General features: G+C 48.1%; 1 protein-coding gene across 3 annotated transcripts; it reads right to left on the bottom strand.

Annotated features, from left to right (window-relative positions):
• Positions 1-211: 211 nt before the first annotated feature.
• LOC114585394 (S-adenosyl-L-methionine-dependent tRNA 4-demethylwyosine synthase TYW1-like) lies at positions 212-26,695 on the bottom strand. 3 transcript variants are annotated; one of them, XM_077919690.1, is made up of 16 exons: positions 26,554-26,695; positions 24,611-24,750; positions 23,016-23,156; positions 22,299-22,400; positions 19,860-20,054; positions 18,123-18,383; positions 15,544-15,678; positions 13,867-14,014; positions 12,292-12,344; positions 11,893-12,011; positions 10,370-10,479; positions 9,522-9,699; positions 7,855-7,990; positions 6,334-6,444; positions 3,660-3,827; positions 212-2,991 (listed from the first exon to the last, which is right to left on the bottom strand). In XM_077919690.1, the coding sequence occupies exons 1-16, from the start codon at positions 26,555-26,557 to the stop codon at positions 2,770-2,772; spliced, it is 2,223 nt and encodes a 740-aa protein (XP_077775816.1). In that variant the 5' UTR covers positions 26,558-26,695; the 3' UTR covers positions 212-2,769. The 3 variants fall into 3 exon arrangements, with proteins under 3 accessions (XP_077775816.1, XP_028563834.2, XP_077775818.1); XM_028708001.2 differs by having other exon boundaries at positions 13,867-13,981; positions 24,611-24,777; positions 26,554-26,694; XM_077919692.1 differs by having other exon boundaries at positions 24,611-24,777; positions 26,554-26,686.
• Between the last annotated feature and the right edge of the window lie 1,298 nt (positions 26,696-27,993).

Here is a 27,993-nt window from a genome sequence, read left to right as displayed (position 1 = left end):
CTCGCCATATAGATAAGGCCGTTTCCTGTCCGTTTTCTTTTTGAAAATGTCAGTGTACGTATGCGCCTTCAGTATGAACCGCACCCTAGCACAAAAGACCCTTTCTTGAAACTTTGCACATTTTGCTGCCAAAATCCTGGCATGCCACCCCTGCAAAGAATATTTCCCAACTGAACGCCTTTGGAATGAGAGGAACCACAGAAGAGGCAGCAGCATTTGGGCCTCTTTTATCTTAGCTTGTAAAGGTTTTATCATTTTACCACAACAGCAATATCAAAAGTTAGCTTTAGCTAAAGGCAGATAAAAAATGGAAAGGCCAAATGCGTAATTTTTAACAACTTAATTGGACCCTGGGGAGTGCTATATCCTTCCCGCTGGGTAAAGAACAGCCTTTTTATTGAAGAAATCCGGGTTGTCGATTATACCCATCACATTCCAAACAGCATGGATGAACGCTGGGATTTCTGAACTGGTAAAACAAGAGTTTCTCTCTTGCTGGGAGAGCAGGGCTCCCACTCTTCCATGAAGCTCATTGGGGGTGACTGTGAGGGGCCAGTCACTGCCTCTCAGCCCAACCTACCTCACAAGGTTGGGAAATTGTAACGCAATATCTATTTTTAAAAGACCAGTGTAATAAAATCAAACAGTGGTAGATAACAGAGGACAAGGCCCAGAAGGGGACCCCAAAACATGGCATTGCTGCAGAAAATTCATTTCTCGCATGGCACAATTCCTAGACAGAAATGTATTCAGATTTGGGAGAGTAATAAGCCAGAGGTGGGTTAATAGTTTTTACTGCAGCCCCAGGAACTGGATTCAGCCACCCCTTCAAGGGTGTCAGGCGGCTCATTTTACTTTGTCTGAGTGGTTTGAAATCAAACCTCACAAGCAAAGGAACAGATGATCTGCTGATGGGTAGTACCTACAAATCCCGCCTTCAGCAGGGAGCCGTATCATTTCCTAACGTCATATGGGTGTGGCTCATCCGGAATGGCCTCATAGGGTAAATGGAGAGGCCTGGTGGGACAAATCAGGCCCAGAGTCCAAACATTTCCTGTGGTAGCGCCATCCCCTGGCAGAACAAGCAAGGAGCTTCGCCTTGCCTGCCTCTTCCAGTGCCTGAGCAACTGAAGCAAATGTTTCAAAAACATTCCCTGACCCACACATGAGGGTCCTATGGTTGTAGCCACAGAAATTTGATCTCTTCAGCCAAAAGGGGAATTTCACATTAATGCAGCACAGCCTAAGGCAACTTATTGGGAAATCTGTGCAGCCAATTACAATTCTGTATGAGGAAATATATAATGACCTCTATTAACAAAGAAATGTTCCAAAATCCATCTCGTCTACCAGAAGCACAGGAAAGCGTTTTTATCCCTGCTCAGGCGGTGCTTGTCTGAAACACAGACAGAAGCAAGCTCCCTCCCTATGGGAGCCAGAAACGAGTCCTGTGGAAAGCTTCTGCAGAGGATCACCCAAAACTACAATGTCCAGAATTCCAAGTGGAGCAACAGACTGAGAGCACATTGACACCATATATTTAAAGCATTTTAAACAGTCATGGCTTTTCCCTCCCCCAAATAATTCTGGGAGCTGTAGTTCATTAAGGGTGTTGAGGCTTTCCATCCTAGAGCTTGTTTAATGGTCAATTCCCCCTTCCCTGGGGACTCTGCAAATTATAGCTCTCTAAGGGGAAACAAGAGTCTCCTAAGGACTCTCAGGACCCTTCACAAACAACAGCTCCCAGAATGCTTTGCGGGAAGCCATGGCTAGTTTAAAGCGATATCAGATGGCTCTGTATGTAGGGCTGCTCTAAATGTAAGGGGTGAACGTTGCCTTAGTGTAAGCACACTGTGGTGGTTAAACCAGATCAAGTGTGGCAGAATCCAGTTAAGCGAGACAGACCTTTGATAAGCTGCCAGCACCCAAATTTAAGGCAACTTTGTTTTCCGTTTCCTGAGAGCTGAGCCAGGTTACCCAAAGAACAGAGACCCCAAAGACAGCGTAGAATTCAAGGGCTTGGCTTCTTGCTTCAGGCGTGACACCAGAAACACTGTTCCCTCATGTTCCTGCAGGGCCCCGGTCTGGAGAGACGCCCAAGCCCCCTTTGGGACAAACTCCACCATCCACAATCTGGAAGAATGAAGCACCAAGGGTCATTTTGGTGGGGTCTGTGATCTTCCTACCTCCCCTCCATCCCACAGTGATGTATAAAACTTGGAGAAAATCACCTGTGGAAATGCAACTGGGCAATGTTTAGGATTGCGAATTTCGCACACAGAAACCCACGAAACCACTGACTATGTGGCAGGAATCTGACCACACCAAAGGGATCAAGTGAGAAGGCAAAAAGGCAGCACTGGGTTTTCCAGGACTGCAAACAGAACGAGGTGCAGTTATTGCCCCCGCTTGGGGAGGGGTGAGAGGCACAAAGTTTTCAGGGTTACCTTTTGCTCAAAAATGACAAATTGCTCTTGCCTGCTTCTTCGAAAGCACTTTGCTCATCAGTGAATAGAGCAGAAGATGAGAACCCGCCTCAGATTTGTCTGGTGGTTATCAAAGACCTCCTTGCAAAGGTTTCCGAGGCTAATGTAAATGCTAAAATCTCCCTGAAATGATCTTAAACCAACCTGGCGTTCTCGAGACTACAATTCCCATCATCCCCCAGCCAGCATGATGAGAGTTGTAGTCTAAATCAACTGGAAGGTGAAGGCTTGTCTATAGACTGTGGCTCTAAAAGGAGTTCTGGCTGTTGCTGTTTTGAGAGTGTCAACACCCTGAGATGTCCTTGGCTTTGTTCTTCCGTTGGAATCGGGTGTCCGTTGGGTCAAAGCCCCTTTCCTTTGCCCCAAAGACAGCCCACTGAGGAGTCGGGGCAACATAGTCAGCCGAGGTGAATGTCTTGGCTCCCCCGCTCTGCTCGTACTGACGAAAGAGGTCCTGAAAGCGATCATAGTTGATCCAGGTGTGCCACTCCCCGCTGATCTTGAACTGCAAAAGGAAAGGGAGACACACACACCCATGAACCATTGATCATCCCCCTCCAGGAAATTTGTTTTTTTTTTAATTAAAAAAACAACAACGGGACAAAGAACAAAAGATCAAATCAGAGACAGCAAGCTCAGCTGGCACAAGCTTGAGGGTTCAAATTAAACTCTGCCACATCAACAGCAAAAAGATGATGAATGCAAAGTCCTGATCAAAACTGTGTGTGCTACAGAATTCCATTATCTGATTCAAAATTATATTGCCCAGGTTGGGGTACACCAGAGTTCCCCTTGATGATTTTGATCAAGGTCAGGGTGAGACGTTCTCTCCCTTCCTTGGAGAGGTAAATAAAGACTTATCAGTTCCTTTCCCCCATGACTACACCTGACCATTTTCTAAACACTATTTGTGCCATTGTTTGATTACCATTTTTCCGACGTTTGCATCTGCTGTAGTTTTTACAATATTGTTTTAATTGGTGAGATGTTTGGTTTTGTGTGTGTAAATATTGATTTACTGTCACTGCCATGAAGCATTTTGAACTGTGTTACGACTGAAAAACAGCGAGCAAACAAAAAAATTACAAGCTGAAGACATCTTTGCAAGCTTAAGGATCAGAAACTTGAGGTCGAGAGTTCAAATCAATGGTGGTAAAATAAGGATCCACCTACCTTCTTGTGGGCAATCAGGAGGCAGTTGGAGTGCTCATGCTCGCAGGCGATTTCGTAGTCCGGGAGAAGGTCGACCAGCTCCTGGACAAAGTGCCCCACCTCCTCGTGCCACGGGATGTTGGCCATGGTGAGGTTGCTGGCTGAGCTTTCTCCACAGTAGGTCACACCCTGTCAGAGAAAGAGGGAAACGTTTCAGGTCTGTAGAGGAAGGGATAGGGAAACTGGTCTGGGGGTCACATGCGAGCCAGCACTAAATCACATCGTTCCATGTTGGACTTCTCTTTATTAGCAAGAACACCATCTACACAGGCTTGGTAGAGTGCCAGGCCTAATGAGCACAGCAGCTCATCCCTGTAGACCTTGTCTCATGGATCAGTTGCCAAGACTCAAAATCCCCATCTCCCAACAGCCGTCTAAGTTCCCACCTCTCCAGGGCTTTTTCCTAGCAATCAGAGACTGCACTTGTGTGAAGCCAAACTATCCTCCGCCCTCTTCATGCCTCTTATGATTCTGGGAGATCAGGAGGGGGGCAGAGCTTGTCGCAGAAGAAGGGGGAGATACCTAGGAGTCTGCACCAGCCGGACTCCTCGCTGCCTCTTGGCCTCCCTCCTCCCCTGCTTCAGCAGTCTGGGCTTCGCTCTGCCACAGATTCTTTCTCCCTCCTCATTAAACCATGTTCCCTCTTCAGCTTTTGACACTTCCTTCTCCTAGGCTTTTCCCTCTGGCCACTCATCATTGTCCCACCACCACTCCCCAGGCTTTGAGCCTTCTTCCCTGGTTCTTCCCACCATTCCTCCGTGTCCAACCAGTCCGGGACACAAGTGGTCCACTACACCCACTCTTCCCAGGCCACACCTCTCACCAGCCCAGCATCAAATCCTCCTTGTTTGGGCTTGGCTGGAGAACAGGGGACACATTCACACTACACGTTTAAAGCACTACAATACCACTTTAAATAGCCCTGGCTCCCCACCCCCTGCCGCAGAGAATTCTGGGAGCTGTAGTTTGTGAAGAGCACTGAGAGTTAGGAGGCGCCTCAGAGAGCTACAATTCCATGAGTTCACTGGGGACAAGGATCGACTGTTAAACCACTCTAGGAATTGTTGTTCTGGGCCCCAATAATAATAATAATAATAATAATAATAATAATAATAATAATAATAATAATAATTATTATTATTATTATTATTATTATTATATTATTATTATTATATTATATTAATTATATTAATTATATTAATTATATTAATTATATTAATTATATTATATTATATTATATTATATTATATTATATTATATTATATATAATATAAATTATAAATTAAATATAAATTAAATATTAAATTAAATTATTAAATTAATAATATTATTAAAAAATAAAAATTTAAAAATTTAAAAAAAGAATCCCCGCGGCGGGGTGCGCTCCCGTTGCTTGGTCCCAGCGCCTGCCAACCTAGCAGTTCGAAAGCACCCCCGGGTGCAAGTAGATAAATAGGGACTGCTTACTGGCGGGAAGGTAAACGGCGTTTCCGTGTGCTGCGCTGGCTCGCCAGATGCAGCTTTGTCACGCTGGCCACGTGACCCGGAAGTGTCTCCGGACAGCACTGGCCCCCGGCCTCTTAAGTGAGATGGGCACACAACCCTAGAGTCTGGCAAGACTGGCCCGTACGGGCAGGGGTAGCTTTACCTTTACTATTTATACGCCACCCATCTGGCTGGGTTTCCCCAACCACTCTGGGCGGCTTCCAACCGAATATTAAAAACAATACAGCATCAGACATTAAAAACTTCCCTAAACAGGGCCTTGTCTTTTAAAAGTTAAATAGTTTTTTATTGCCTTGACATCTCCTGGGAGGGTGTTCCACAGGGCGGGCGCCACTACTGAGAAGCCCCTCTGCCTGGTTCCCTGTAACCTCACTTCTCGCAGCAAGGAAACCGCCAGAAGGCCCTCAGCGCTGGACCTCAGTGTCCGGGCTCAATGTTGAGGGTGGAAACGCTCCAGGTGTATACAGGACCGAGGCCGTTTAGGGCTTTAAAGGTCAGCACCAACACTTTGAATTGTGCTCAGAAACGTACTGGGAGCCAATGAAGATCTTTCAGGACCGGTGTTATATGATCTCGGCGGCCGCCCCCAGTCACCAGTCTAGCTGCTGCATTCTGGATTAATTGGAGTTTCCGAGTCACCTTCAAAGAGCGCATTGCAGTAGCAAACTACGGCTCCCAGAATTCTCTGGGGGAAGCCTTGACCAAAGGCCCATTAAGCCCAGCAGAACAGCCAACCAGATGCCTCGGGGAAGGCCATAAGCAGGGACACAAAGGTAACAGCCCTCTCCCATCCCTTGAGCCCAGGAACAAGCAAGTCAGCCATACTGCTGTTGGACAGGGAGACTCCACTCTGCCAGCAGTGACAGATCCCCCTCTCCCCTCCACAAACCCACAAACTATTTTTGCAAAGGCAGGTCTGAAGTGCAAACAAGAGCAGCCAAACCCAACCTGCCCTTTGGGTATTTTGGTGTGATTTTTGGATCCAGGCCCATGCAAACCATCCCTTCAAAGTGTTAGCTGTGCAAACTTTCATTGTTTTGGTAGGCTGGATTTGCACCCAGGGAGAGTGGAGGTGATGGTGAAGTCTGTTATGAGAAGGACGATGCCACCCTGATGATCAACAACTCACTTTAACCTCGATAAAATCCGGTTTGCCAAGAGACACCAAGTCAGAGTAGGCCTTCAGTTCCTCCACGTTCCAGGCTTTCACCAGCGTGAGCCGATAGACAGTGCGCTGTTGCTGATAGGGGGAAAAGGAAGTGGGTTCAAATTAAATTGCGCCACATCAACAACAAAAAGAAGGTGACAGTCAGGACTGCATAGCCCTGATCAAAACTGTTTGCACTAAAGAAATTCCGTTATCTGACCACATTTCGAAAGCTGCAGATAGTGAGCTTTTCGGTCACACACAGTGGAAGAGGCCACAAAGTGAGAGAGGGAGACTAAGGTAACACTAACACCATGCACTTAGACACTCATGGCTTCCCACAGATAATTATGGGAATGATAAGTTTGTTAAGGGTACATTAATAGAATTGTGATGTTTTATATGAGAGTGTAGCTGATAAACATTTAAATAAACAAAATTGAACATAAATAAGAATTGGGAGGAGGGGTGAATCCCTAGTCATCCTGGCGTAGGCATAGGCAAACTCCAGATGTTTGGGACTACAATTCCCATCATCCCTAGCTAACAGGACCAGTGGTCAGGGATGATGGGAATTGTAGTCCCAAACATCTGGAGTGCCAGAGTTTGCCTATGCCTGCCCTGTGATCTAAAAAGGCAGTGCTAGCAAATATGAAATATTGTACCAGGCCTGACACAGAGAGGTGGAGGGGCTATCTGAAAGACCATATTCTTCCATATGAACCTGCCCAGGCTCTGAGGTCTTTGGTGAAGACCCTTCTCTCAATCCTGCCACCCTCACAGGCATGCTTGGTGGGGATGCGGGGCAGGGCCTTCTCAGTGGCTGCTCCCAGACTTTGCAACTCCCTCCTAGAGAGGCTAGACTGGCTCCCTTCTTGTCCTGCTGATGGCAAGTGAAGACTGTTTTATTCCGACAGGCCTTTGTGGACTGGCTGTTTTTTTTTAAAGAAAGGGCTTTTAATAAGCCTGTGCTGTTTTCACTATGTATTATTTTTTATATATATATTGTCTTAATCCTATTAGCGTTTAATTACTCTTTAATGAGTGACTTTTATGTGTTTTCAGCTTTTTCTGTTGTATCCGTGCTGCTTTTAACTCGTTTGAGCCACCCTGGGAGAAAGGTGGGATAAAAATACATAATCATTTAATAATAATAATAATAATAATAATAATAATAATAATACCCGAAATCGGGAGGGAGGGAGGTGAACATGCGTATACAATAGAGACATTAATAAGATGTTGCAGTTTTTTGAAAGATTGTAATGGAAATTTAGGCTAGTTTATGTTGTTTAATTTAGGTTAGTATTTGTTGTTTATTGCTGTTTGTATTATTGAAGGAAAACGAATAAAAATAATTTGATAATAATAATAATAGTAATAAAACCTGAGCTTTTGGCCTAGAGAATCAAGCTGAAATGCCTTCAGCTTGGTCACAACTTTTAACTTACCTTATTGCAGCAACGGAGGGTGGGAGGGAATGACAACAATTGAACAGGGTACCTTTTCTGCCAGGGCTTGCAAGCTGTCCAGAAACCTCTGCCAGAAATCCTTGAAGAGAGGCCTGTCGATCTTCTTCAAGCTGTCTCTGGTGCCTGCGTCGACGCTGACATAGAGCTGCGTCACAGGTTCGAGGCTCCTTTTCGGCAGGAGGGGAAGGGAAGGGGGGGGGAAGGTCCCAAGAGAGTTTAGAACGCTGCAGCCGAAGAAAAATCAAGATACATTTCCTCCTCCCTCGCAAAGGAAAAAGAGCTAGTCTAAAGCAGGGCCAGGGAACCCTTTTCTAACCCAAGGGCCACATGCCCTCCTGATTAACTTGCTGGGGGCCACATGCCTGCAGCAAAAAGCAGGTGGAGTGATGGATGCTTCGTACAGTAAGCTACATTCCACACATACAATAAGTCTAAGGTTCCTGGACATATCCAGGGAAGGAAGAGAAATTGTCAGAGGTCAAGGAAACATTTCAGCAAGGCATGAGAACATAAGAAAAACCCTGCAGGATCAGGCCAATAGCAGAGGGCCTTCTCGGTGGTGGCGCCCACCCTGTGGAATGCCCTCCCATCAGATGTCAAGAAAATAAACAACTATCTGACTTTTAGAAGAGATCTGAAGGCAGCCCTGTTTAGGGAAGTTTTTAATGTTTGATGTTTTATGGCTTTTTCATCATCATCATCATCATCATTCTGTAGGGAGCCGCCCAGAGTGGCTGGGGAAACCCAGTCAGATGGGCAGGGTATAAATAATAAATTATTATTATTATTATTATTATTATTATTATTATTATTATTATTATTATTATTATTATTATGTCCAGCATCCTGTTTTCACAGTGGTTGACCAGATGCCTCAATTGGAAACTTCCCACGCAGGATTTGAGCACAAGATCAACCTCCCCTCCTGAAGTCCTTTCTTCCTGTCCCGAATCTTCCAACACAGTGTTAGGAGAGAGGGAGAAAATCTTTTCTCTATCCACTTCCTCCATGCAATGCATGCCTTTTATAAACTCGTATCATGTCACCTTTTGCTCACCTTTTCTCTAAACTAAAAAGTCCCAGACGCTGCAACCTTTCTTCATAAGGGTCACTGCATCTCCTTGATCCCTCTGGCTGCCCTTTTCTGAACCTTTTCCCAATTATTCTGGTCTCTCAGCCTAAGCTACCTCACAGGGCTGCTGTGAGGGTGAAACGGGGAGGCAGAGAACCCCACATGCCATCTTGAGCTCTTGGGAGGAAAAACCATGGGAAATACCGTATTTTTCGCCCTATAGGATTCACTTTCCCCCCTCCAAAAATGAAGGGGAAATGTGTGTGCGTCCTATGGGGCGAATGCAGGCTTTCGCTGAAGCCTGGAGAGTGAGAGGGGTCGGTGCACACCGACCCCTCTCGCTCTCCAGGCTTCAGGAAGCTATCCGCAAGCCTGGGGAGCCCGCGGGAGTTCCTGCCAGGCTCCCTAGGCTTGCGGATAGCAGCCTGTTCTGGGAGCTGGGGTCAGGGGAAGCTCGGGCTTCCCCCGCCCCAGCCCCGCGCCTGGGGGGAAAATAATTTTTTTTTCTTTATTCCCCCCCCCAAAAAAAAACCTAGGTGCACCCTATGGGCCGGCGCGCCCTATAGGGTGAAAAATACGGTAGATGGACGGATAACGAGAAAAGCAACTTCTCTTCCAGGCCTCACCTGATTTCCTCTGGGAACTGTGCATTTGTAACTAGGAAGCTTGAAATGTTCTTGCGATGGAGCAGCTTTAGGAAACGGTTGATTTCGGGGTACATGATTGGCTCCCCAACAAGCGACAGGGCACAGTGCTTGGGTTCCATCCCTTCTTCAAAACGGTCGTTCCTCACGCCCGGGACGCCTGCAAAACGGAGGAGAAGAGGGGTCTCTGTGGGCTTGCGCAGATGTCGCCTAAATAGCTCCACCCACTGAGGGACTGGGAGAAAGAAGCTGACAACTGGGTGGGAGGGAGGAGTAAGAACCTGGCACCCAGAAATCTCCATGTGGATCTGCGCCAGTAGCAAAACGCGCCAGGCGCTTGGGGAATTTCAAACTGCTGAGATTTCCATTCCACCTTAAGGAGCAGACGTGTGGAACTGTTGCGTGTCACATGTCTGTTTACATTCCAGCACAGCTTGATGGGAGCTTCCGTTGTGTGTATAGCTTTTTCTCTGTCTCTCTGAGAAGACGAAGAGAGAGACAACATGTTTCTTTGTCCTGATTTATGATTAATAAATCTGTAGTTGTAGTATGCTTTCATAAGCCTCACACCTATTTTGTGTGCGCAGTTCGATCTGCTAATAGTAACAGTGAAGCCCAGGTCACTGATTTATGTCGGAACAGAGGCCGATGGGTCTTTGCAGTGGGATGGCTGGATGGGAGCGACCCAACTGGGGCTAGCCAGCTGGCCTTGCAACCCACTGCATGTCAACACGAACATGGCCTACTGGCAGTTTCTCCCACTCCTGCTTGGAGATGCTGCCTTGGGATTGCAAGGCACTGAGCAAGAGCACAGGCAGCCCCTGGGGTACCTTTGAATTGCTTGATCAGGCTCTGATGGTTCTCAATGGCCTCCTGCAAGATCATTTCGGGAGGGTCCATTTTCCACCGCCACTCCGTGCCCACAGGGTTTGTGTGGTGCCTGAAAATAATTTAATACAAATTAAATATACACTACACCATAGTCACTGTGAATAGATTGTACAAATCTACCTCCCACGCATATAAGGCACCCCTCCTTCCATTCATAAGAAAAGCCTTAATTAATCAAAGCAAGTTTTCAGCATTCTGTCCTCATTAGTGGACAGCAAGATTTAGGCCACATTCACATAGCGCTATGATACCACTTTAAGCAGTCATGGCTTCCCCCAAAGAATTCTGGGAGCTGTAGTTATTAAGGATGCCGAGAGTTGTTGGGAGAGATTCCCCTTCCGGAACTACAATTCCAGGCTTCCCTGTGAAAAGGGATGGTTAAACAATTCTGGGAACTGTAGCTGTGTGCAGGGAATATTGGACCTCCTAATATCTCTCAGCACCCTTAACAAACTACTGCTATCGGGATTTTGGGGGGAAGCCAAGACAGTTTTAAGTGGCATCATAGTGCTTTCTAGCTATAGTGTGAATGTGGCCACAGATTCATAAGAGACCTGCTGGATCAGGCCAACGGCCCACCTAGCCCAGCATCCTGTTCTTACAGTGGCCAACCAGATGCCTGTGGGGAACCTGCAAGGAGAATTCAAGTGCAAAAGCACTCTCTGCTCCTGTCGTTTCTGGCAACAGGTATTCGGAAGTATTAATATGAAGGCAGAGCAAAGCCATTGTGGCTAGGAGTCATTGATAGCCTTCTCCTCCTGCATTAATTTGTCCAATCCTTTTTCAAACCATTTAGGTTGGTGACCTCCTGTGGCAGTGAGTTCCATGGTTTAACTCTGTGCTGCATGAAGAATGGATTTCTTTTATCTGCCCTGAATCTCCCAATATCCAGCTCCACTGGATGTCCACAAGTTCTAGTGCTATGAGAGAGGATGAAAAACTTTCCTCTATCTACGTTCTCCATGCCGTGCATAATTTTATACGTCTCTGTCACATTGCTTCTTACTTGCCTTTCCTCTAACTAAAAAGTCCCAAACGCTGCAGCCTTTCTTCAAAGGGGAGTCGCTCGCATCCTCTCTCTCTCATATAAAACTTGGCCACCCATTGAAAACCAGTTGGCTGCCAATACAGGAAATTTTACAAATGGTGACTCTGCAGCCACAAAAACCCATTTTTGAGTTGTTCCCCAAAAAGGAAAAGATACCATCATAAGAGGAGTGGCCTAGCTAGGGCCACCAGCAATGGCAGCTAAATGCAAACCTCCCTGTACAGGAGCAGTCTATCTCCAGCTCAAAAGGTACTCAAAAGGTGAACCACAGGGGAAGGACGATGCAGTTTTGCCTGGCTTGCAGATTTCCCAGAGACAACTTGTTGGTCACTGCAGGAAAAGAGGATGCTGGACTGGACCGGGGGGATGGGGCGGGCTTTGGTTTGTGTCCCCAACCCCTACCCAGTTTCTCACCTCCAGCAGAAGACGCACTTGTTGGCGCAAGCCAAGCTTGGCGTGGTCTCCAGGCAGCGGTGGCTCTCAATGCCATAGAAGGTGTGCTTGTAACAGCCGCCTCTCCCACGGAGCATCGACTGGTGGGAGGCCAATAGAAAGCAATGCGGTTAGGAAAAAATCCCCAAAGCTAAAAATGCGCTGGAATCAAATCACATCCAACTAGCAGAGATTATTTATAGGAGGCCTTTGCGGAAGAGGAAAGACATCTCTTAAAAAGGTGGGCACAATGGAAGGGAGCATCTATGGATCACAGCTCCTGCCATTCCTGGCCACTTGGCCGTGCCAAAGTGGTCTGGAGGGCCACAGACATTCCTCTTCACTGATTCAAGAATCCACCCAGGGAAGGACATTAAATACCTTTGTCCACCGACAGAGCTTCACTCCAGAGTGGCTCCCGATCAACTTGTAGCCTGAAATCAGAAGAGGGATTTGTTTGTTTTCTTGAGCGTAAGGAGATCTAGCAGAAACACATGGCTAAAGGAGCCTGCACCAACCCTCCTCCCGTGTTTTAGCCTGGCTGGAAACAGGTCCTTGAACTCTGGAAATGCCTATTTGCTTGCCTGGATGGAGAACAGAGAGGGCTGGGTGAATGTGAAGAAACGAGCATCGCGTACAAAGGAAAAATTCACCAGCATGTGCTCCACCCTGAAGGCTGCTCATAAGGGAACCAGTGTCAGAGGGTGTGAGAATCGGCAGCAACAGCAGCACCTAACCCTAACCCTGCCAAGTGACCCCTGGAATGTCAAATTATACCTGAGGAAACGTCTCCACCCCCATCGTTCAGCCCAAACACTGAGGTCCTCCTCTGAGGATCTTCACTGCGAGAAGTGAAGCTACAGTGAACCAGGCAGAGAGCCTTCTCGGTAGTGGCACCCACCCTCTTTGGAACACCCTTCCATCAGATGTCAAGGAGATGAGCAACCTTTAGAAGACTTCTGAAAGCAGCCCTGTATAGGGAAGCTTTCTAATGTGCAGTGTTTTATCATGTTTTTATATTTGTTGGAAGATGCCCAGAGTGGCCGAGGCAACCCAATCAGATGGGCAGGGTACAAATATTAAAATCATTAATATTATTATTATTATTTATTAGGATGGAAGCTCTCAAACTCACAATATATTTGCAAATATCCAACCTCACTTTCCTGAGGTTGGCACAGTTGCTTAAGAAAACAGAGATACAACAACCAGAACAGAAAAGGGCGTGTGCCTTGAAAGGATCCGTTTTCAAGCACCTTTTACCAACAGGGGCAAGATGCCACAACTGCATTTGTGCCTGCTTAGGCGCTGTGGGTTAAACCACAGAGCCTAGGGCTTTCCGATCAGAAGGTCAGTGGTTCGAATCCCCGCGACGGGGTGAGCTCCTGTTGCTCGGACCCCGCTCCTGCCAACCTAACAGTTCGAAAGCACGTCAAAAGTGCTAGTAGATAAATAGGTACCGCTCCGACAGGAAGGTAAACGGCATTTCCGTGTGCTGCTCTGGTTCGCCAGAAGTGGCTTAGTCATGCTGGCCACATGACCCAGAAGCTGTACGCCGGCTCCCTCGGCCAATAAAGCGAGATGAACGCCGCAACCCCAGAGTCGGCCTCAACTGGACCTTATGGTCAGGGGTCCCTTTACCTTTTACCCAGTGGGCTTCCCTGAGGGCATCTAGTTTGGCCATAACAGAATGCAGGGCTGGATGGTTTGATGCAGCAGAGCTCCCCTTAGGTTCAAGGGCTGCTGATCAGGAGAGGGAAACTGAGACTGGAGAACCTGGAGACAATTCCTGCCAATCACACCCAGCTTTTTCCTGCCAATCATGTCCATTTTTCTAGCCCAGGCAGGCCAAGGACAGGCGGCAAGCTTCTCAGCCTAGGACAGATGCACTCCCCCCCGGGTCTCCTTGCACCCTGGAGTCTCCTGCCCCTTGGGCCTCCTTGCAGTCCACATCACCTTGTTTCGTGAGGGCATCCCGCAAAGCTGGCGTGATCATCTCTCTCAAGGCATCCTCCCCTCTCCGCTGGAGCCGCCCCGTCTTCTCGACCTCTTGGTCAAGCTCACGCTCTCTCTGCAGAGGGATGGCAAAGCTAGGCCTCACTTTCTTCATTAGCAGAAGCAACAGAGTGTTAATGAGCAACAGAACAAACAGATCACCAGCTCCATCAAATTCAGGGAAGGCACAAACATTCTCTTTAGCGTTGGTCCTAGAGCGGAAGGATGAAGGTACGTCTGCAGCTCTCCATAAGAACCCTGCTGCATCAGGAGAGGCTTTTCTGTGTTATGGAACTGTAGAATTGGAATAGAATGCCAAGGGTCATCTAGTCCAACCCTCTGCAATGCAGGAATCAGAGCTAGAGAATCCCTGACAAAAAGCCATCCAACCTCTGATTGAAGCCCCCCCAACGCAGGAGAGTCCACCGCCATCAAAGGGAGCCCGTTCCACTGTCAGACAGCTCTTACCCTCAGAAAGTTCTGCCCAATGTTTAGTCAGAATGTCTTTTCCTGCAATTTGAATCCATTGGTTTGGGTCCTACCCTCCGGAGAAGGAGAAAACAAGCTTGTTCCATCTTCCATGAGACAGCCCTTTAGAAAACTGAAGATGGCTACCGCATCTCCTCTCAGTCTTCTCTTCTCCAGGCTAAGCATACACAACTCCTTCAACCGTTCCTCATAAAGCTTAGTTTCCAAACCCTTGATCATCTGGGTCACCCTCCTCGGCACACGTTCCAGCTTGTCAACACCCTTCTTATAGGCAGCCATTTTGTGATATACCCCACTCTCACAACAGCCATTTTGTGACTGGTGCCCAGGGCCCTTTATCAGAATTCCAAATTTACCAAGCGGCCCTCAAAAGGTTGGCAAGCCCAGGGATATGTCAAAGTGTTGGGGCCTGCTTTCTTGCTTTCTGCACTACTAACTCTTTCCATCCCCAAAAATGGAAGTGTGATATTTATTTATCGGATCTTCATTGGTACCAAGGAGAACAACTTATAGGAGCCAAACCATACCATATACTGGATACAACCTTTCTACCACATGCTTCGTTATTAGTGTAAACAATAAAACCATATCAAATTGCATGAAAACCGCCACACTTCTCATCACTTTGAACTTGTCAGATTATTTTTCTGATACCGGAATCTGCCAAACTGTGTTGTACCATTAGTCTAGGATTAGAGGCGTTAGGGATTTCCAAGCCCGACTTAGACCCTGTGATTGTCATCTGAGGCCCTTTCTCAGGAGTTCTGGAGGGTGGAAACATGAGAACGGGCCTTTTCTGCGGTGGCTCCCCATTTGTAGAATGCTCTCCCCAAGGAAGCTTGCTTGGAGCCTTCATCACATATCTTAGGTGCCAGGCAAACTCATACCTCTTCAACCAAACCTTTGACTGTTAAACAATCTATGTTCTTTTAAGTGTGCCGGGGGGGGGGGGCTTATTCTTTATTATATTATGAATTTTGTGTTCTTAAGTTGTAAACCACCTGTGATCTTTGGATGTAGGACAGTATTAAAATTTAACAAATACTAATAATAATTTAGGAACAGCTGTATACAAGTATTTTTATAAATGAATAAATGAACCAATGAGAACCCACTGCCACAGGGCTGAAAATAAGAGTTCACCATTACCTGGGCTTTCTTCATGTGGCCCATGACTCTGCCCAGGTCTTCCACATCCACCATCCGGTTCACACCCTCTCCCTCTTCATTGCCAGAATCCTCTTCACTTGTGGTCTCAAAAAGCTCCTCCTCCACCACCTCCGCCTGTGAAAACAAAAGAGGGCTTGCAAATGCCACAAAGCCCCAAAACACCCTGCTCTCCTCCACCCACCCACCCACCCCCACAAAAGGCCATTAGGCTGGATTTATTTCTTTATATTTACATTTATATCCCACCTTTCGCTCCTCCAATGAGCTCTAGGTGGAATACAGTGGTGCCTCGCAAGACGAAATTAATTCGTTCCGCAAGTTTTTTCTTCTTGCGAGTTTTTCGTCTTGCGAAGCACGGTTTCCCATAGGAATGCATTGAAAATCAATTAATGCGTTCCTAGGGAAACCGCTTGCCAGGCTGGCAGTGCGGAGAAGGGCTTTTCTCCCCACCGCAAGCCTTCAGCACAGGTACGGGAACAGAGGGGAAGGCGCGCAGCACTTTCCCTCTGTTCCCGGGGCTTGCGTGGGAGGAGGGTTTTTCCCCACCCCACAATCAACAATAAGAACAGCATTCTGAATGTTGGCGGTGGGAAGGAAAACCCTTCTCCCACCCCAAGTCTTCAGGACAGCCATCCGAAGGGTGGCGCGGGGAAAAGGTCTCTCCGCCCCCCCCCCACACGCCAGGCTTCGGTGCATCCTTCAGAGGCTGCTGCCATAGTCACGCGTCACTTCTCCAGCTGGGAGAGGGTTGCGGGGCTATGGCTTCTTTAGCCCCGCACGCGCTCTCCCGGCTGGAGAGGTGACGCTCGGCTATGGAGGCTCCTGCCATAGGCGCGCGTCACCTGGGAGAGGGTCGCGGGGGGCTGCTTTAGCCCCGCGCACGCTCTCCCGGCTGGAGAGGTGACGGGCGCCTATGGAGGCTCCTGCCATAGGCGCGCGTCACTTCTCCAGCCGGGAGAGGGTCGCGGGGGGCTGGTTTAGCCCCGCGCGCGCTCTCCCGGCTGGAGAGGTGACGGGCGCCTATGGAGGTTCCTGCCATAGGCGCGCGTCACATCTCCAGCCGGGAGAGGGTCGCGGGGGGTTTCTTTAGCCCCGCGCGCGCTCTCCCGGTTGGAGAGGTGACGCGCACCTATGGAGGCTCCTGCCATAGGCGCGCGTCACCTGGGAGAGGGTCGCGGGGGGCTGCTTTAGCCCCACGCGCGTGCTCTCCCAGCTGGAGAGGTGATGCTCGGCTATGGAGGCTCCTGCCATAGGCGCGCGTCACCTGGGAGAGGGTCGCGGGGGGCTGCTTTAGCCCCGCGCGCGCTCTCCCGGCTGGAGAGGTGACGGGCGCCTATGGAGGTTCCTGCCATAGGCGCGCGTCACTTCTCCAGCTGGGAGAGGGTCGCGGGGGGCTGGTTTAGCCCCGCGCGCGCTCTCCCGGCTGGATAGGTGACGCGCGCCTATGGAGGCTCCTGCCATAGGCCCGCGTCACCTGGGAGAGGGTCGCGGGGGGCTGGTTTAGCCCCGCGCGCGCTCTCCCGGCTGGAGAGGTGACGCTCGGCTATGGAGGCTCCTGCCATAGGCGCGCGTCACCTGGGAGAGGGTCGCGGGGGGCTGCTTTAGCCCCGCGCGCGCTCTCCCGGCTGGAGAGGTGACGCTCGGCTATGGAGGCTCCTGCCATAGGCGCGCGTCACCTCTCCAGCCGGGAGAGGGTCGCGGCAGGCTGCTTTAGCTTCTTTAGCTTCGGAGCATCCTTCCGAAGCCTGGCGGCGGGAAGAGGTCTCTCCGCCCCGCCGTCAGGCTTCGGAGGAGGTCCGAGGACAGTGGGGAAGACGCGCTGCGCTTCCCCGCTGTCCCGGAGATTTCCCAATGGGCTTTCGTCTTGCGAAGCAAGCGCATAGGGAAATTCGTTTTGCGAAGCGCCTCCAAAACGGAAAACCCTTTCGTCTAGCGGGTTTTCCGTCTTGCGAGGCGTTCGTCTTGCGGGGTACCACTGTACATAGTTCTCCTCACTCCTCATTTAATCCCCACAACAATCCTGTGAGGTAAAAAAAAAAAAGGTAAAGGACCCCTGGATGGTTAAGTCCAGTCAAAGGCAACTATGGGGTTGCGGCGCTCATCTCGCTTTCAGGCCAAGGGAGCCGGTGTTTGTCCACAGACAGTTTTCCAGGTCATGTGGCCAGCATGACTAAACTGCTTCTGGCGCAACTGAACACCATTACGGAAACCAGAGCGCAGGGAAACGCCGTTTACCTTCCCACCACAGTGGTACCTATTTATCTACTTGCACTGGTGTGCTTTCGAACTGCTAGGTTGGAAGGAGCTGGGACAAAGTAACGGGAGCTCACCCCGTCACGGGGATTCGAACCTCCAACCTTCTGATCAGCAAGCCCAAGAGGCTCAGTGGTTTAGACCACAGCGCCACCTGCCTCCTGTGAGGCAGGTAAGGTTGAGAGACCGTGATGACCTCCTTGATCTCGACCCTGGACTTCTCATGATGCAGCCTAGATTCACATTAGCTCCTTGTGCTGCAGCATCACACCGTTGGCTCACTGTCCACACCCAGTCCCACTCACCCTCTGCTCTTGCTCCAACGACGTCTCCTGCCCAGCCTTCCTCTTGGAGCGGCACTTGCCCTTCTTACACTCCCCTCTGCAGGCCGCCTTCTCCCCTCTGCGGAGGGCCTGGAGCCTGGCCAGGAACTTGGCCTCCCAGGCCTCAAAGTCAGCCTCCAGGCTCCCATGCTTGCTCTTCACCACATTGGCATCCCCCAGGGCGCAGGAGAGGACCCGCCGGGCCCCCAGCATCCACAGCCATTTGTCCACGCTCCTGCCCACCTGCGGCGGAAACACAAGAGACCTGGGCGTAAGCAACGTAGGAAGCTGCCTGAGTGAGACCGTGACGTTCGTCTAGCTCAGTTTTGTCTGCACTGACTGGCAGCAGCTCTCCAAGGTTTCAGACAGGGGGACATTCCCAGGCCTACCAGGAGATGCTGCCGGGGATTGAACCTGGGACCTTCTGCATGCTTGGCAGGGGCTCTATCACTGAGCTACAGCCCTTGGGAAGGCAGACCTTTAGGTGATTGAGTCCTAAAGCCATCAATATGTACCTTGCCACCCTTGTCAAAGTAGCCTACCGGGGGTAGGGAGCTAAAGATCTGGCCCGCTGGTGGAATCCTGCTATACGCCCAATTTAAAGGAAAGAACAAAATATATTGTGAGAGCAAATGCAGGTGGTGGGATGGTGTTAGAAGAAGAAGAAGAAGAAGAAGAAGAAGAAGAAGAAGAAGAGGAGGAGGAGGAGTAGTTTGGATTTGATATCCCGCCTTTCACTCCCTTTAAGGAGTCTCAAAGCAGCTAACATTCTCCTTTCCCTTCCTCCCCCACAACAAACACTCTGTGAGGTGAGTGGGGCTGAGAGACTTCAGAGAAGTGTGACTGGCGAACCCGGTTCCCCAGATTACGAGACTACCGCTCTTAACCACTACACCACACTGGCTCTTACTGTTAGTTCAAAAACCACCAGGTCTGTCCAAAAAGCCAGGACGGTCCAGCAACAAGTCAAAGATGACTATTATGGGATGCTCTTCCTTGCAAGTTCTTAAGGGAAGATTGGGCAGAAATCCCCTGGAGATTCTTTAGGGGCAGGATTTGCTCTCTGAGGGTAACAGGTCAGATCAGATGATCCCTTGAGCTCTCTCCCTCATCTCAGTTTCTCATTGACTATTTAATTACTTATTTCATAAAATTCATACACCACTCGATTGTAAAAAAAACAAGAATGCTTTTAGCAGGCGCCAAAAATAGTACAGCAAAGGCGCCTACCTGAAATCATTAGGCAGGGAGTTCCCAAGTGCAGGTGCTGCTGCACAAAAAGAGGGATTTCTTCCAAATGTGGAATGGGTATTATGTGGCACCTGTGGCAAAACTAGTTTCACCAATCGAAGTGGTCAAGGGGGCCTATAAGGGGGACGATCTCCTGGGTAAACTGGACCCAAGTTGTAAAGGGCTTTAAAATACTAATAGTAACAGCTTGAATTTGACCTGGAAGCAAAGTGGCAAGCAGCGCAGATCTCTGAGCAGAGGTGATATATGCTGAGGTGGCCTCACTCCTGTAAGCAATTGTGCTGCAGCATTCTGCACTAATGGCAGCTTCTGGATCAAGTGCAAGGAAGCCTCACATAGCAGCAGAATCTGCTCTCAGAGGGCAATGGGTCAAACTAGATGTCCTTCTGTGACCCACCCACCCACTGCATCTCAGTTTCTCACCAGCTCTCAGTATCAATTCTAGCAGGAATGACAAAAGGGACTCACAGTGTTGTAGTGATCAGCATAGAGAGAATTCCCCAGGCCAAAGACGGCGTATCTCAAGCCCTTCAGGTACGTTTTGCCAACTCGAAAGTCACTGGATGCTTCTTCTAGCCACTTGCAGAACCACACGGCATTCTCTGTCGGCTTCCCATCTGTGTAAGTGGCAACTAAGAAGACGCAGATGTTCTTGCTGCTTGTCTGGAGAGATTCCCACCAAATGGGGAAAAAATTCTCTGTTATTATTTTTACGCCTCTCCCTCATAGAATTGTAGAGTTGGAAGGGATCCCAAAGGCCATTGAGTCCAACTCCATGCAATGTAGAAATCACTGCTAAGAAATATTAACTGCATGGAGTATGGGTTTAATCAATTGTATGTTTTAGTTCACTAACCAATTACCGTATTTTTCGCCCCATAGGACGCACCTAGGTTTTTTTTTGGGGGGGGGGGAAATAAAGAAAAAAAATTATTTCCCCCCCAGGCACGGGGCTGGCGCAGGGGAAGCCCGAGCTTCCCCCAACCCCAGCCCCCAGAACAGCCTGCTATCCGCAAGCCTAGGGAGCCACGCCAGTCTCCCCAGGCTTGTGGAGAGCTGCGCGAAGCCCGGGCGTGCTCTTCAGCGCGCCGGAGGCTTCGGAATGCAGGCAGCTCTGCGCAACCTTTGGGAGGCCGGCGCGGCTTGGCGCCGGGCTCCCGAGGGTTGCGCAGAGCTTCCTGAAGCCTGGAGAGTGAGAGGGGTCGGTGCGCACCGACCCCTCTCGCTCTCCAGGCTTCAGCGAAAGCCTGTATTCGCCCCATAGGACGCACACACATTTCCCCTTCATTTTTGGAGGGGGGAAAGTGCGTCCTAAAGGGCGAAAAATATGGTAAACAGTAGAGCGGCATAAAACGGCAGACGGAAAAATAAGTGAGTCCTCTAAAGCAAAATGCACCTTTTCTCCCAAGTGATTAATCCGTTAGATCTGCATAAATTTGCACCTCAGAAAATAAGTGAAGACTTCTAAAGTGAAATTTGAACAAAGCACACATCCATTGCAGGAAACGCTGTCTCAGAAGAGGAACCCCTTCTGCTTCTCTTGCACACAGGGCAAAAGCCCTTGTTAGCTACAGATTTAGAAGTACTTGCATTAAAATATATATAAGTTTTTCTGTCTGCTGACCCATTTCATCAGGGGTACCTTTTTAAGTCAATTGAAATGTTTTTTAAATCAATTACACAGTAAATCTTCGCAAGTTTAAAGAGTTATCATCACTCAATTTGTACATTCCTGGCCATTGATCCGTAGTCACCAGTATGTGGCATCTCTGAATGCCCAGAGCAGGAGAGGGGAATCCTTTTCAGCCCAAGAGTCCTGCTCAGGACGCACTGATGGCCACCAGCTTGGATGGCTTTAAAACAGGATTAGACATGGAGGAGAGGGCTATCAAGGGCTACTATCCATAACAAAAGCTATGCAATGCCTCCCCAGTTGGAGGCAGCAATGCTTTCTGAATACCAGCTGCAGGAAGTGCTCTTGCACGCAGATCCTTCTTATGGTGTTTCCCGCTGGTGCCTGATTGGCCACTTTGAAAGGAGGATGCTAGACTAGATGGGCCCTCATTGGCCTGATTCATCAAGCGCTTCAGTGGCGGGCGGGAACCAACGAAAAGAGTGGGTGTGGTCAGAAGCAAAATTGAGCAGTGTAGCGTAGACTACACTGCAACCCTTCTAACATACGAACAATATACTATCCAGGCAAGCCATTCAAGGCCCCATTCCAGGCCAGAGGTTCCTCATGTTATAAACATATACACTTTTGCGCACCCCTGCAATATACCATATTTTTCACTCTATAAGACGCACCCAACCATAAGACACACCTAGTTTTTAGAGGAAAACAAGGGAAAAAAATATTCTGAATCAAATGTTGTTGAAGAGACTTTGTGTGGCTATCCCTGAAGCCAGAACAGCAAGAAGGATTGCTGTGCAGCAATCCTTCTTGCTGTTCTGGCTTCCGCGATAGCTGCGCAGCCTGCATTCAATCCATAAGATGCACACACATTTGCCCTTACCTTTTAGGAGGGAAAAAGTACGTCTTATAGAGCGAAAAATACGGTATGCTATTAAGATAGAGTTGGTGAAAGCGAGTTTCATCAGGTTTCCCCATTTTCTGAGGCCCATGCATGTGTGAATCAGCTTTGAAGGTTGCCAACTCCTAAGAGGAGTCCATACATGCTTCCTACAGATGGGACATTGAAAACGGCTTCTACAGATACACTTTGTCCTCGAAAGCTGCTTATCCAACACTGCATCTACCCGGCAGGAAAAGTTGCACTTCTGGAACTTTCCCCTGCCACACAGCTGTTAACAGCATAAGAGCCTAGTTAAGGGAAAGAGCTGGCAATGCCTGAGGTGCCTCCATGCTGGCCCCCACCAAAGAAAATGAGAAGCAGAACGACCAACCTCATCTCCTAGACAGTCTTCGGGGTCATAGTCCTTCATGTTGATGACTTCAGCAGGCAAGTTAAGGGAGGCAACAGCCTCAGCAAGTATTGACGCAAATCTCTGCAAGGAGAAAAAGAAAATAATTATAACAATATTTATTCAATTTCTTACCTGAAGGTCCTGGGATAGGTTGCAACAATTGAAAATACAAAATTAAAAACAGTTTTAAACGAATCACAGCTGCAAGAATAAGGTGGCTTCTAAATAGTGTGTTTCTGTGTGTTTATGTTTGTATTGCTGTAAACTGCTTTGATATTTGTAGCACAGCAGTGCGTATATGTGTCTTCAGTAAACACTTTTTTATTGTATTTATTTATTGCACTTATTCTCCACCTTTTTCTCCAAGGAGCTCAAGGTGGCATTCATGGTTAATCCCCACAACAACCCTGTGAGGTAAGTTAGGCCAAGAGGCAGTGACTGGTCCCAAAGCATCACCTATTGAGCTTCATGGACAAGTGGGGATTTGAACTTGTGATCTATGGTTGCAAGGGGTTCCATGGTCTAAATCAGAGGAATTTCAAATTTTTATTTCAAAGGAGAAATGAAGAAATGAATTAAGTTCCTCTGAGCACAAACAGAGTGCCTTCCCCCGAACAATAACAGCGACCACCACACCCACCCACCAAAAGGAGAAGACTCACATTTTAATCTCACTGGTTTTATCACAGCACTGACCTTTGCTGTTCCAGTCTGAGAACCAAAAAAAATCTTCACCCCGGTGACATGGGCTTTGTCAGTGCTGGGGCCTTTCTGCTCTCCTGCAAGGCCTTCTGTAGCAATTTGGGGAAGGCTTGATTTTCTGTGCTGATTTCTATTCTGCAAAATAAGAAATATAAAACTGCAGGAGTCCTAAAGCATCAGTCTTCAACCATCTTCAACCAGTCCAGACCCAAGACACATCACTGACTCCCAGGCTGCAACATGGGACCCACATTTTCACTTTGAATTTATACCTCTGCAGCTTACATAGTCTTTCAACAAAGTTGAAATTAATTAAGTCAAAGTTTGGCTTAATTTTATTACATATTGTCAGGGGCTCAGGAGCAGAGGCACAGGAAAGGGAGGAAATAGAGAGCGAGGGGGAGGAATCCGAAGGAAATGTTAGCGATGACAGCGGTCCGAGGTCTCTGAGTCTCTCCAGCGAATCGGAGGATTCACAGAAAGGGGCTCCCGTGGTCAGAGCAAGGGGGTTGCCAAGGGGGACACCCCAGGAAGGAGGGGCCAGAGGGGACTCAGAGAGCAGCAGTTGGAAATCAGGACCAGCTTCTCCACCAAAGCGCAGTAGGGGGGAGGAGTCCCAGGTATCGGGATCAGGCGGCTCACCGCCAGCGGGAGGACATGAGTCAGGATTGGCCACGCCTCCATCGGAGAGCGAGGAAACGGTCAAAAGGAAGGTCGGAGACTGGGCGCACGCGCCAAGTTCAAATGTACAAGAGGGCGGCGCAGTTGGCAGCCCGGATAGGGAGCCAGGTCCTAAAGCCCACCGAAAGGAGGGAGAAGAGTCAGGGGGGTCAGCGTCAGAAGAGTCCAGGAAGGAAGGGACCCCGGGGGGTAGTAGGACCCAGAGGAGAAAGGAGAGACGTAAGAGGTGGAGTAAGGTTAGAGTCTTAAACTGGTGTACAGGGGGTGGAGACTCAGATGGAGCTTCGCCGGTCTAGCTTCTAGACGTAGAGCTGCGCGCTGCGGCTTGAAAATGGAAACTGTACTTCAATAAAGACTTTTGTACATTACTACCGGCTAGCGTTGGTCCTCTGTGAGCTGGGACCTGGAGGCAGTCTCTGACACATATGTATAATACAAATAATGAAATAATACCTCCCTGCACACACAAACCACAGTATGCAACAATTTGGAATGCATGAGATACTGAGAATTTAATAAATGTTTACATTAAACTGACAAAATATTTATTTTTTACTTACTTGTTCTTTGATTATCATTGTATGTTCTTCATTCGATATCCCCAATCTAGATATGTATGTGCGGATTGTACTAACTTAATAACTTTTAATTTTAAATGGATGTTGCTGCCAATTTATTTATGGAAGGTAGCAAAGTCATTTCCTGCAATATTTGGTAGCTACATACTGTATCAGGATCAAAGGGGTTATACTGTAACTTCTATGCAAACCAAAATCGTTAATAAATAAATATATATACTGAATAGTGCTAATAATACAGGTTCTTTAGCAGCCACCATGCGCTAGGCCCCTTCTTCAGGAGAGGTCACCAAGAACACCAATGAAGCTGGAACAGTGGGGGGAAAGTACCTGTTTTTTGGTCTTACTGACAAACTGGATGCAGAGCCAAAGGCTGATCCCAAACACCGCTCCAGAGTACAAGTAGAATCTGTTCAGCCACAAGAAGGCCAGGTGAGCATAGAGGCTGCCCCACGTCTCCATGGTCATATCTGGAAGAAAGCAAAAATGCAGTGGGCCTGTCCTGTTCAGGATCACGGCGAAACACAAACCTCTTCCCCCAGACTTTGACACTTGAGGTGTACAGTATTTTAGGACCCACACTATTCTTCTCTCTTTAACAAAATGTATATGCTACTTGATTGTGAAAAACAAAACAGTTTGCAGTTTGCAAAACAGACTGCAGTTTGCAGTCTAAGCAGTTTGCAATAATATATTGATACAGAAAATAGGGAGTTGGCTCTTGCTGCCCAACTCCCCAAGGGACTGAGTCCCCTGAGTCCATGATGGGTCAGAGATGGATAGATGGAGGCAGGATGCAGTGAAAGCAAGGCGGTTCTTTATTTTTCTGTTGCAACAGAGTTCCCCCCTATTTTCTACATCAATATTCATGTGATTATTGTTTCTAACTATTTTAATGTTATCTACTTATTGTTTACGGACGCAGGTGGCACTGTGGGTTAAACCACAGAGCCTAGGACTTGCCGATCAGAAGGTCGGCAGTTCGAATTCCCGTGATGGGGTGAGCTCCTGTTGTTCGTTCCCAGCTCCTGCTAACCTAGCAGTTCAAAAGCACGTCAAGTAGATAAGTAGGTATCGCTCCAGCAGGAAGGTAAACGGCATTTCCGTGTGCTGCTCTGGTTCGCCAGAAGCAGCTTAGTCATGCTGGGCACATGTACGCCAGCTCCCTTGGCCAATAAAGCGAGATGAGCGCCGCAACCCCAGAGTCGGCCACAACTGGACCTAACGGTCAGGGGTCCCTTTACCTTTACTTATTGTTTATTTCATAAAATTTATATACAGTACAGCTTGATGGTAAAAAACAAACCAGACCCTCAAAGCTGTTTACAAAAAAGATAAAATAGTAAAATTACCAAAACTAAAAACAGATTAAACCTCGCATAAACTTTCTAAACATTGGGTAGGCTAAAAACAAGGTTTCTGCAGGTGCTGAAAAGGGTACAGGGAAGGGACCTGTCTGATGTCAAAGGGCAGGGAAGGACAGGTGCTGCCACACTAAAAGATCAAATTCTCACAACTGCGGAGCAGGAATTATGTCAAATTGTTGTGGACCATTCTAGGACATAAGGGGAAGGGTGGGTAAAAAAATCAAACAGACAATAGTAACAACTGGGGTAAGCACACACAATTAAAAGACGCCTGCTTCTTGGGAGAAAAGCAATGACAAACCTAGACAGCATCTTAAAACGCAGAGACATCACCTTGCCAACAAAGGTCCGTATAGTTAAAGCTATGGTTTTCCCAGTAGTGGTGTATGGAAGTGAGGGCTGGACCATAAAGAAGGCTGATCGCCGAAGAATTGATGCTTTTGAATTATGGTGCGGGAGGAGACTCTTGAGAGTCCCATGGACTGCAAGAAGATCAAACCTATGCATTATGAAGGAAATCAGCCCTGAGTGCTCACTGGAAAGACAGATTCTGAAGCTGAGGCTCCAATACTTTGGCCACCTCATGAGAAGAGAAGACTCTCTGGAAAAGACCCTGATGTTGGGAAAGATGGAGGGCACAAGGAGAAAGGGACAACAGAGGACAAGATGGTTGGATAGTGTTCTCGAAGCTACCAGCATGAGTTTGACCAAACTGCGGGAGGTAGTGGAGGACAGAGGTGCCTGGCGTGCTCTGGTCCGTGGGGTCACGAAGAGTCGGACACGACAAAACGACTAAACAACAACAAGCACACACACAATCTGTTCGGTTCCTTCCAAAAACCCCAATGCCAATTCAGCTTTTAAACGATCTCAGGGCTGTTTCCCGAGCAGGCACGCAGTCCTTACCCATCTCTAGGCAATCGAGCGGCAGCAACAACCACAGCGGCTTCCAGTTTAGCGGGCGGAAAAGCGGCTTACTCTCGAGGAGCAGCCCCACGAGCTCCTGGAAGGGGCCATCTTGCCCACCCCGCGGGATTCTGGGAAGGCTGCATTAACCCCTTCGAGGTGGCAGCTTCTGCAAACGTCTCGCCCCTTATCTTTCCCCTCCACGGATGTTAAAAGATTTCGATCGCGGGCAGGAAAATTTTCCTCTCTCCCGCCCGACCTTTAAGCCCGTTTGAACTCAGAAGGGGGTTACTTGGGAGTAAATCGTGTCCAGGATTTGGGCGGCTAATTTTGCAATAACCTCCTCCTCCTCCTCCTCCTCCCCCACCCAATTTTATTATTTACTGTACTTATTTACGAATCGCTTCCCAGGAAACAACGCAAAGCGATTTAACGACAATAAAATAATAAGCTCCCCTGATAGTGTCCCTGACAAGGAATTTGTTTTCATTTTTCTGAATGAGAAAGCAAAACACTCAATACTGTACAATTTTCCAGAAGATGTCTTATTTTAACTAAAGGCGGAGCTTGGAGGGAGCAGAGAAATTCCGTGTCATTGTAGAACATGTAAAACAATCACAGCAAAACAACCAGAAGTCTATGATTTCTGACGGAATCTATGGTCCTGTGTCAGACTTCGGATTATTTCACTCGTGTAAAAAGGTCATTGGGAGGAGGGTGAACTTGCCAAATCATGAAACTCAGAAATTAAAATCACATCGAACCTGCTAAGTATGTATGATGATGAAAAGCTGGTCTTGTTGACATTTTCACAACCACACCTTCTGAATACTGTACCCTCTTCTGTATCAGTATTAAGTGTATTTTATTGTTATTATGTATTATATTTATATCCTGTCTTTTTCTCCAAGGTGCTCATTGTCGACCATGGTACTCCCCCTCCTCAGTTAATTTCCACAACAACCCTGTGAGGGACGATAGACTGGAAAGCAGTGAGTGACTGGCCCAAGGTCACCCAGTGAGCGTTATGGCCAAGTGGGGATTTGAACCCTGGTCTCTCGCACATCATTCTATCAGCACATAATTGATTTCATTGGGGCATGTTATGACCGGGAGTCTCAGCAAAAACAACAACAAGAAGAACAACCCTAAATCGGTTAAATTTTGGTTTGAATAGATTTCTTTTTAATTGTTTTAATTGCTTTTAAAGGATTACGTTTTATATGTTTTAACATTGGGTATTTTATCTGCGTTGTTTTACTTTGTGTAAGCCACCTCGAGTCCCGGTTTGTAAAGTTAATAAATGTTTTGGGTTTTTTAAAAGGGGGGACTAGGAAACAACATCAACTGGGAAGTGCCCCCTTTGGTTTCAATGGGCCAGGTAAACTCTCAGATAAACCCATCTAGGAAGGGTGCGCCGGAACAAGTCATCACGGGGTT

Source organism: Podarcis muralis, chromosome 15, assembly GCF_964188315.1.
Source record: "Podarcis muralis chromosome 15, rPodMur119.hap1.1, whole genome shotgun sequence".
Classification (NCBI taxonomy): Eukaryota; Metazoa; Chordata; class Lepidosauria; order Squamata; family Lacertidae; genus Podarcis; species Podarcis muralis.
The sequence above is the reverse complement of the archived record's forward strand: the minus strand, read 5'-3'. Positions and strand labels throughout refer to the sequence as shown.

Coding starts and splice junctions, on each gene's coding strand:
- LOC114585394 (XM_077919692.1), bottom strand. Junction 14,015..15,543: donor GCCACATGAAGAAAGCCCAG/GTAATGGTGAAC, acceptor CTGCTAATGAAG/AAAGTGAGGCCTAGCTTTGC. Junction 7,991..9,521: donor CAGTTCCCAGAGGAAATCAG/GTGAGGCCTGGA, acceptor CCTGCCGAAAAG/GAGCCTCGAACCTGTGACGC.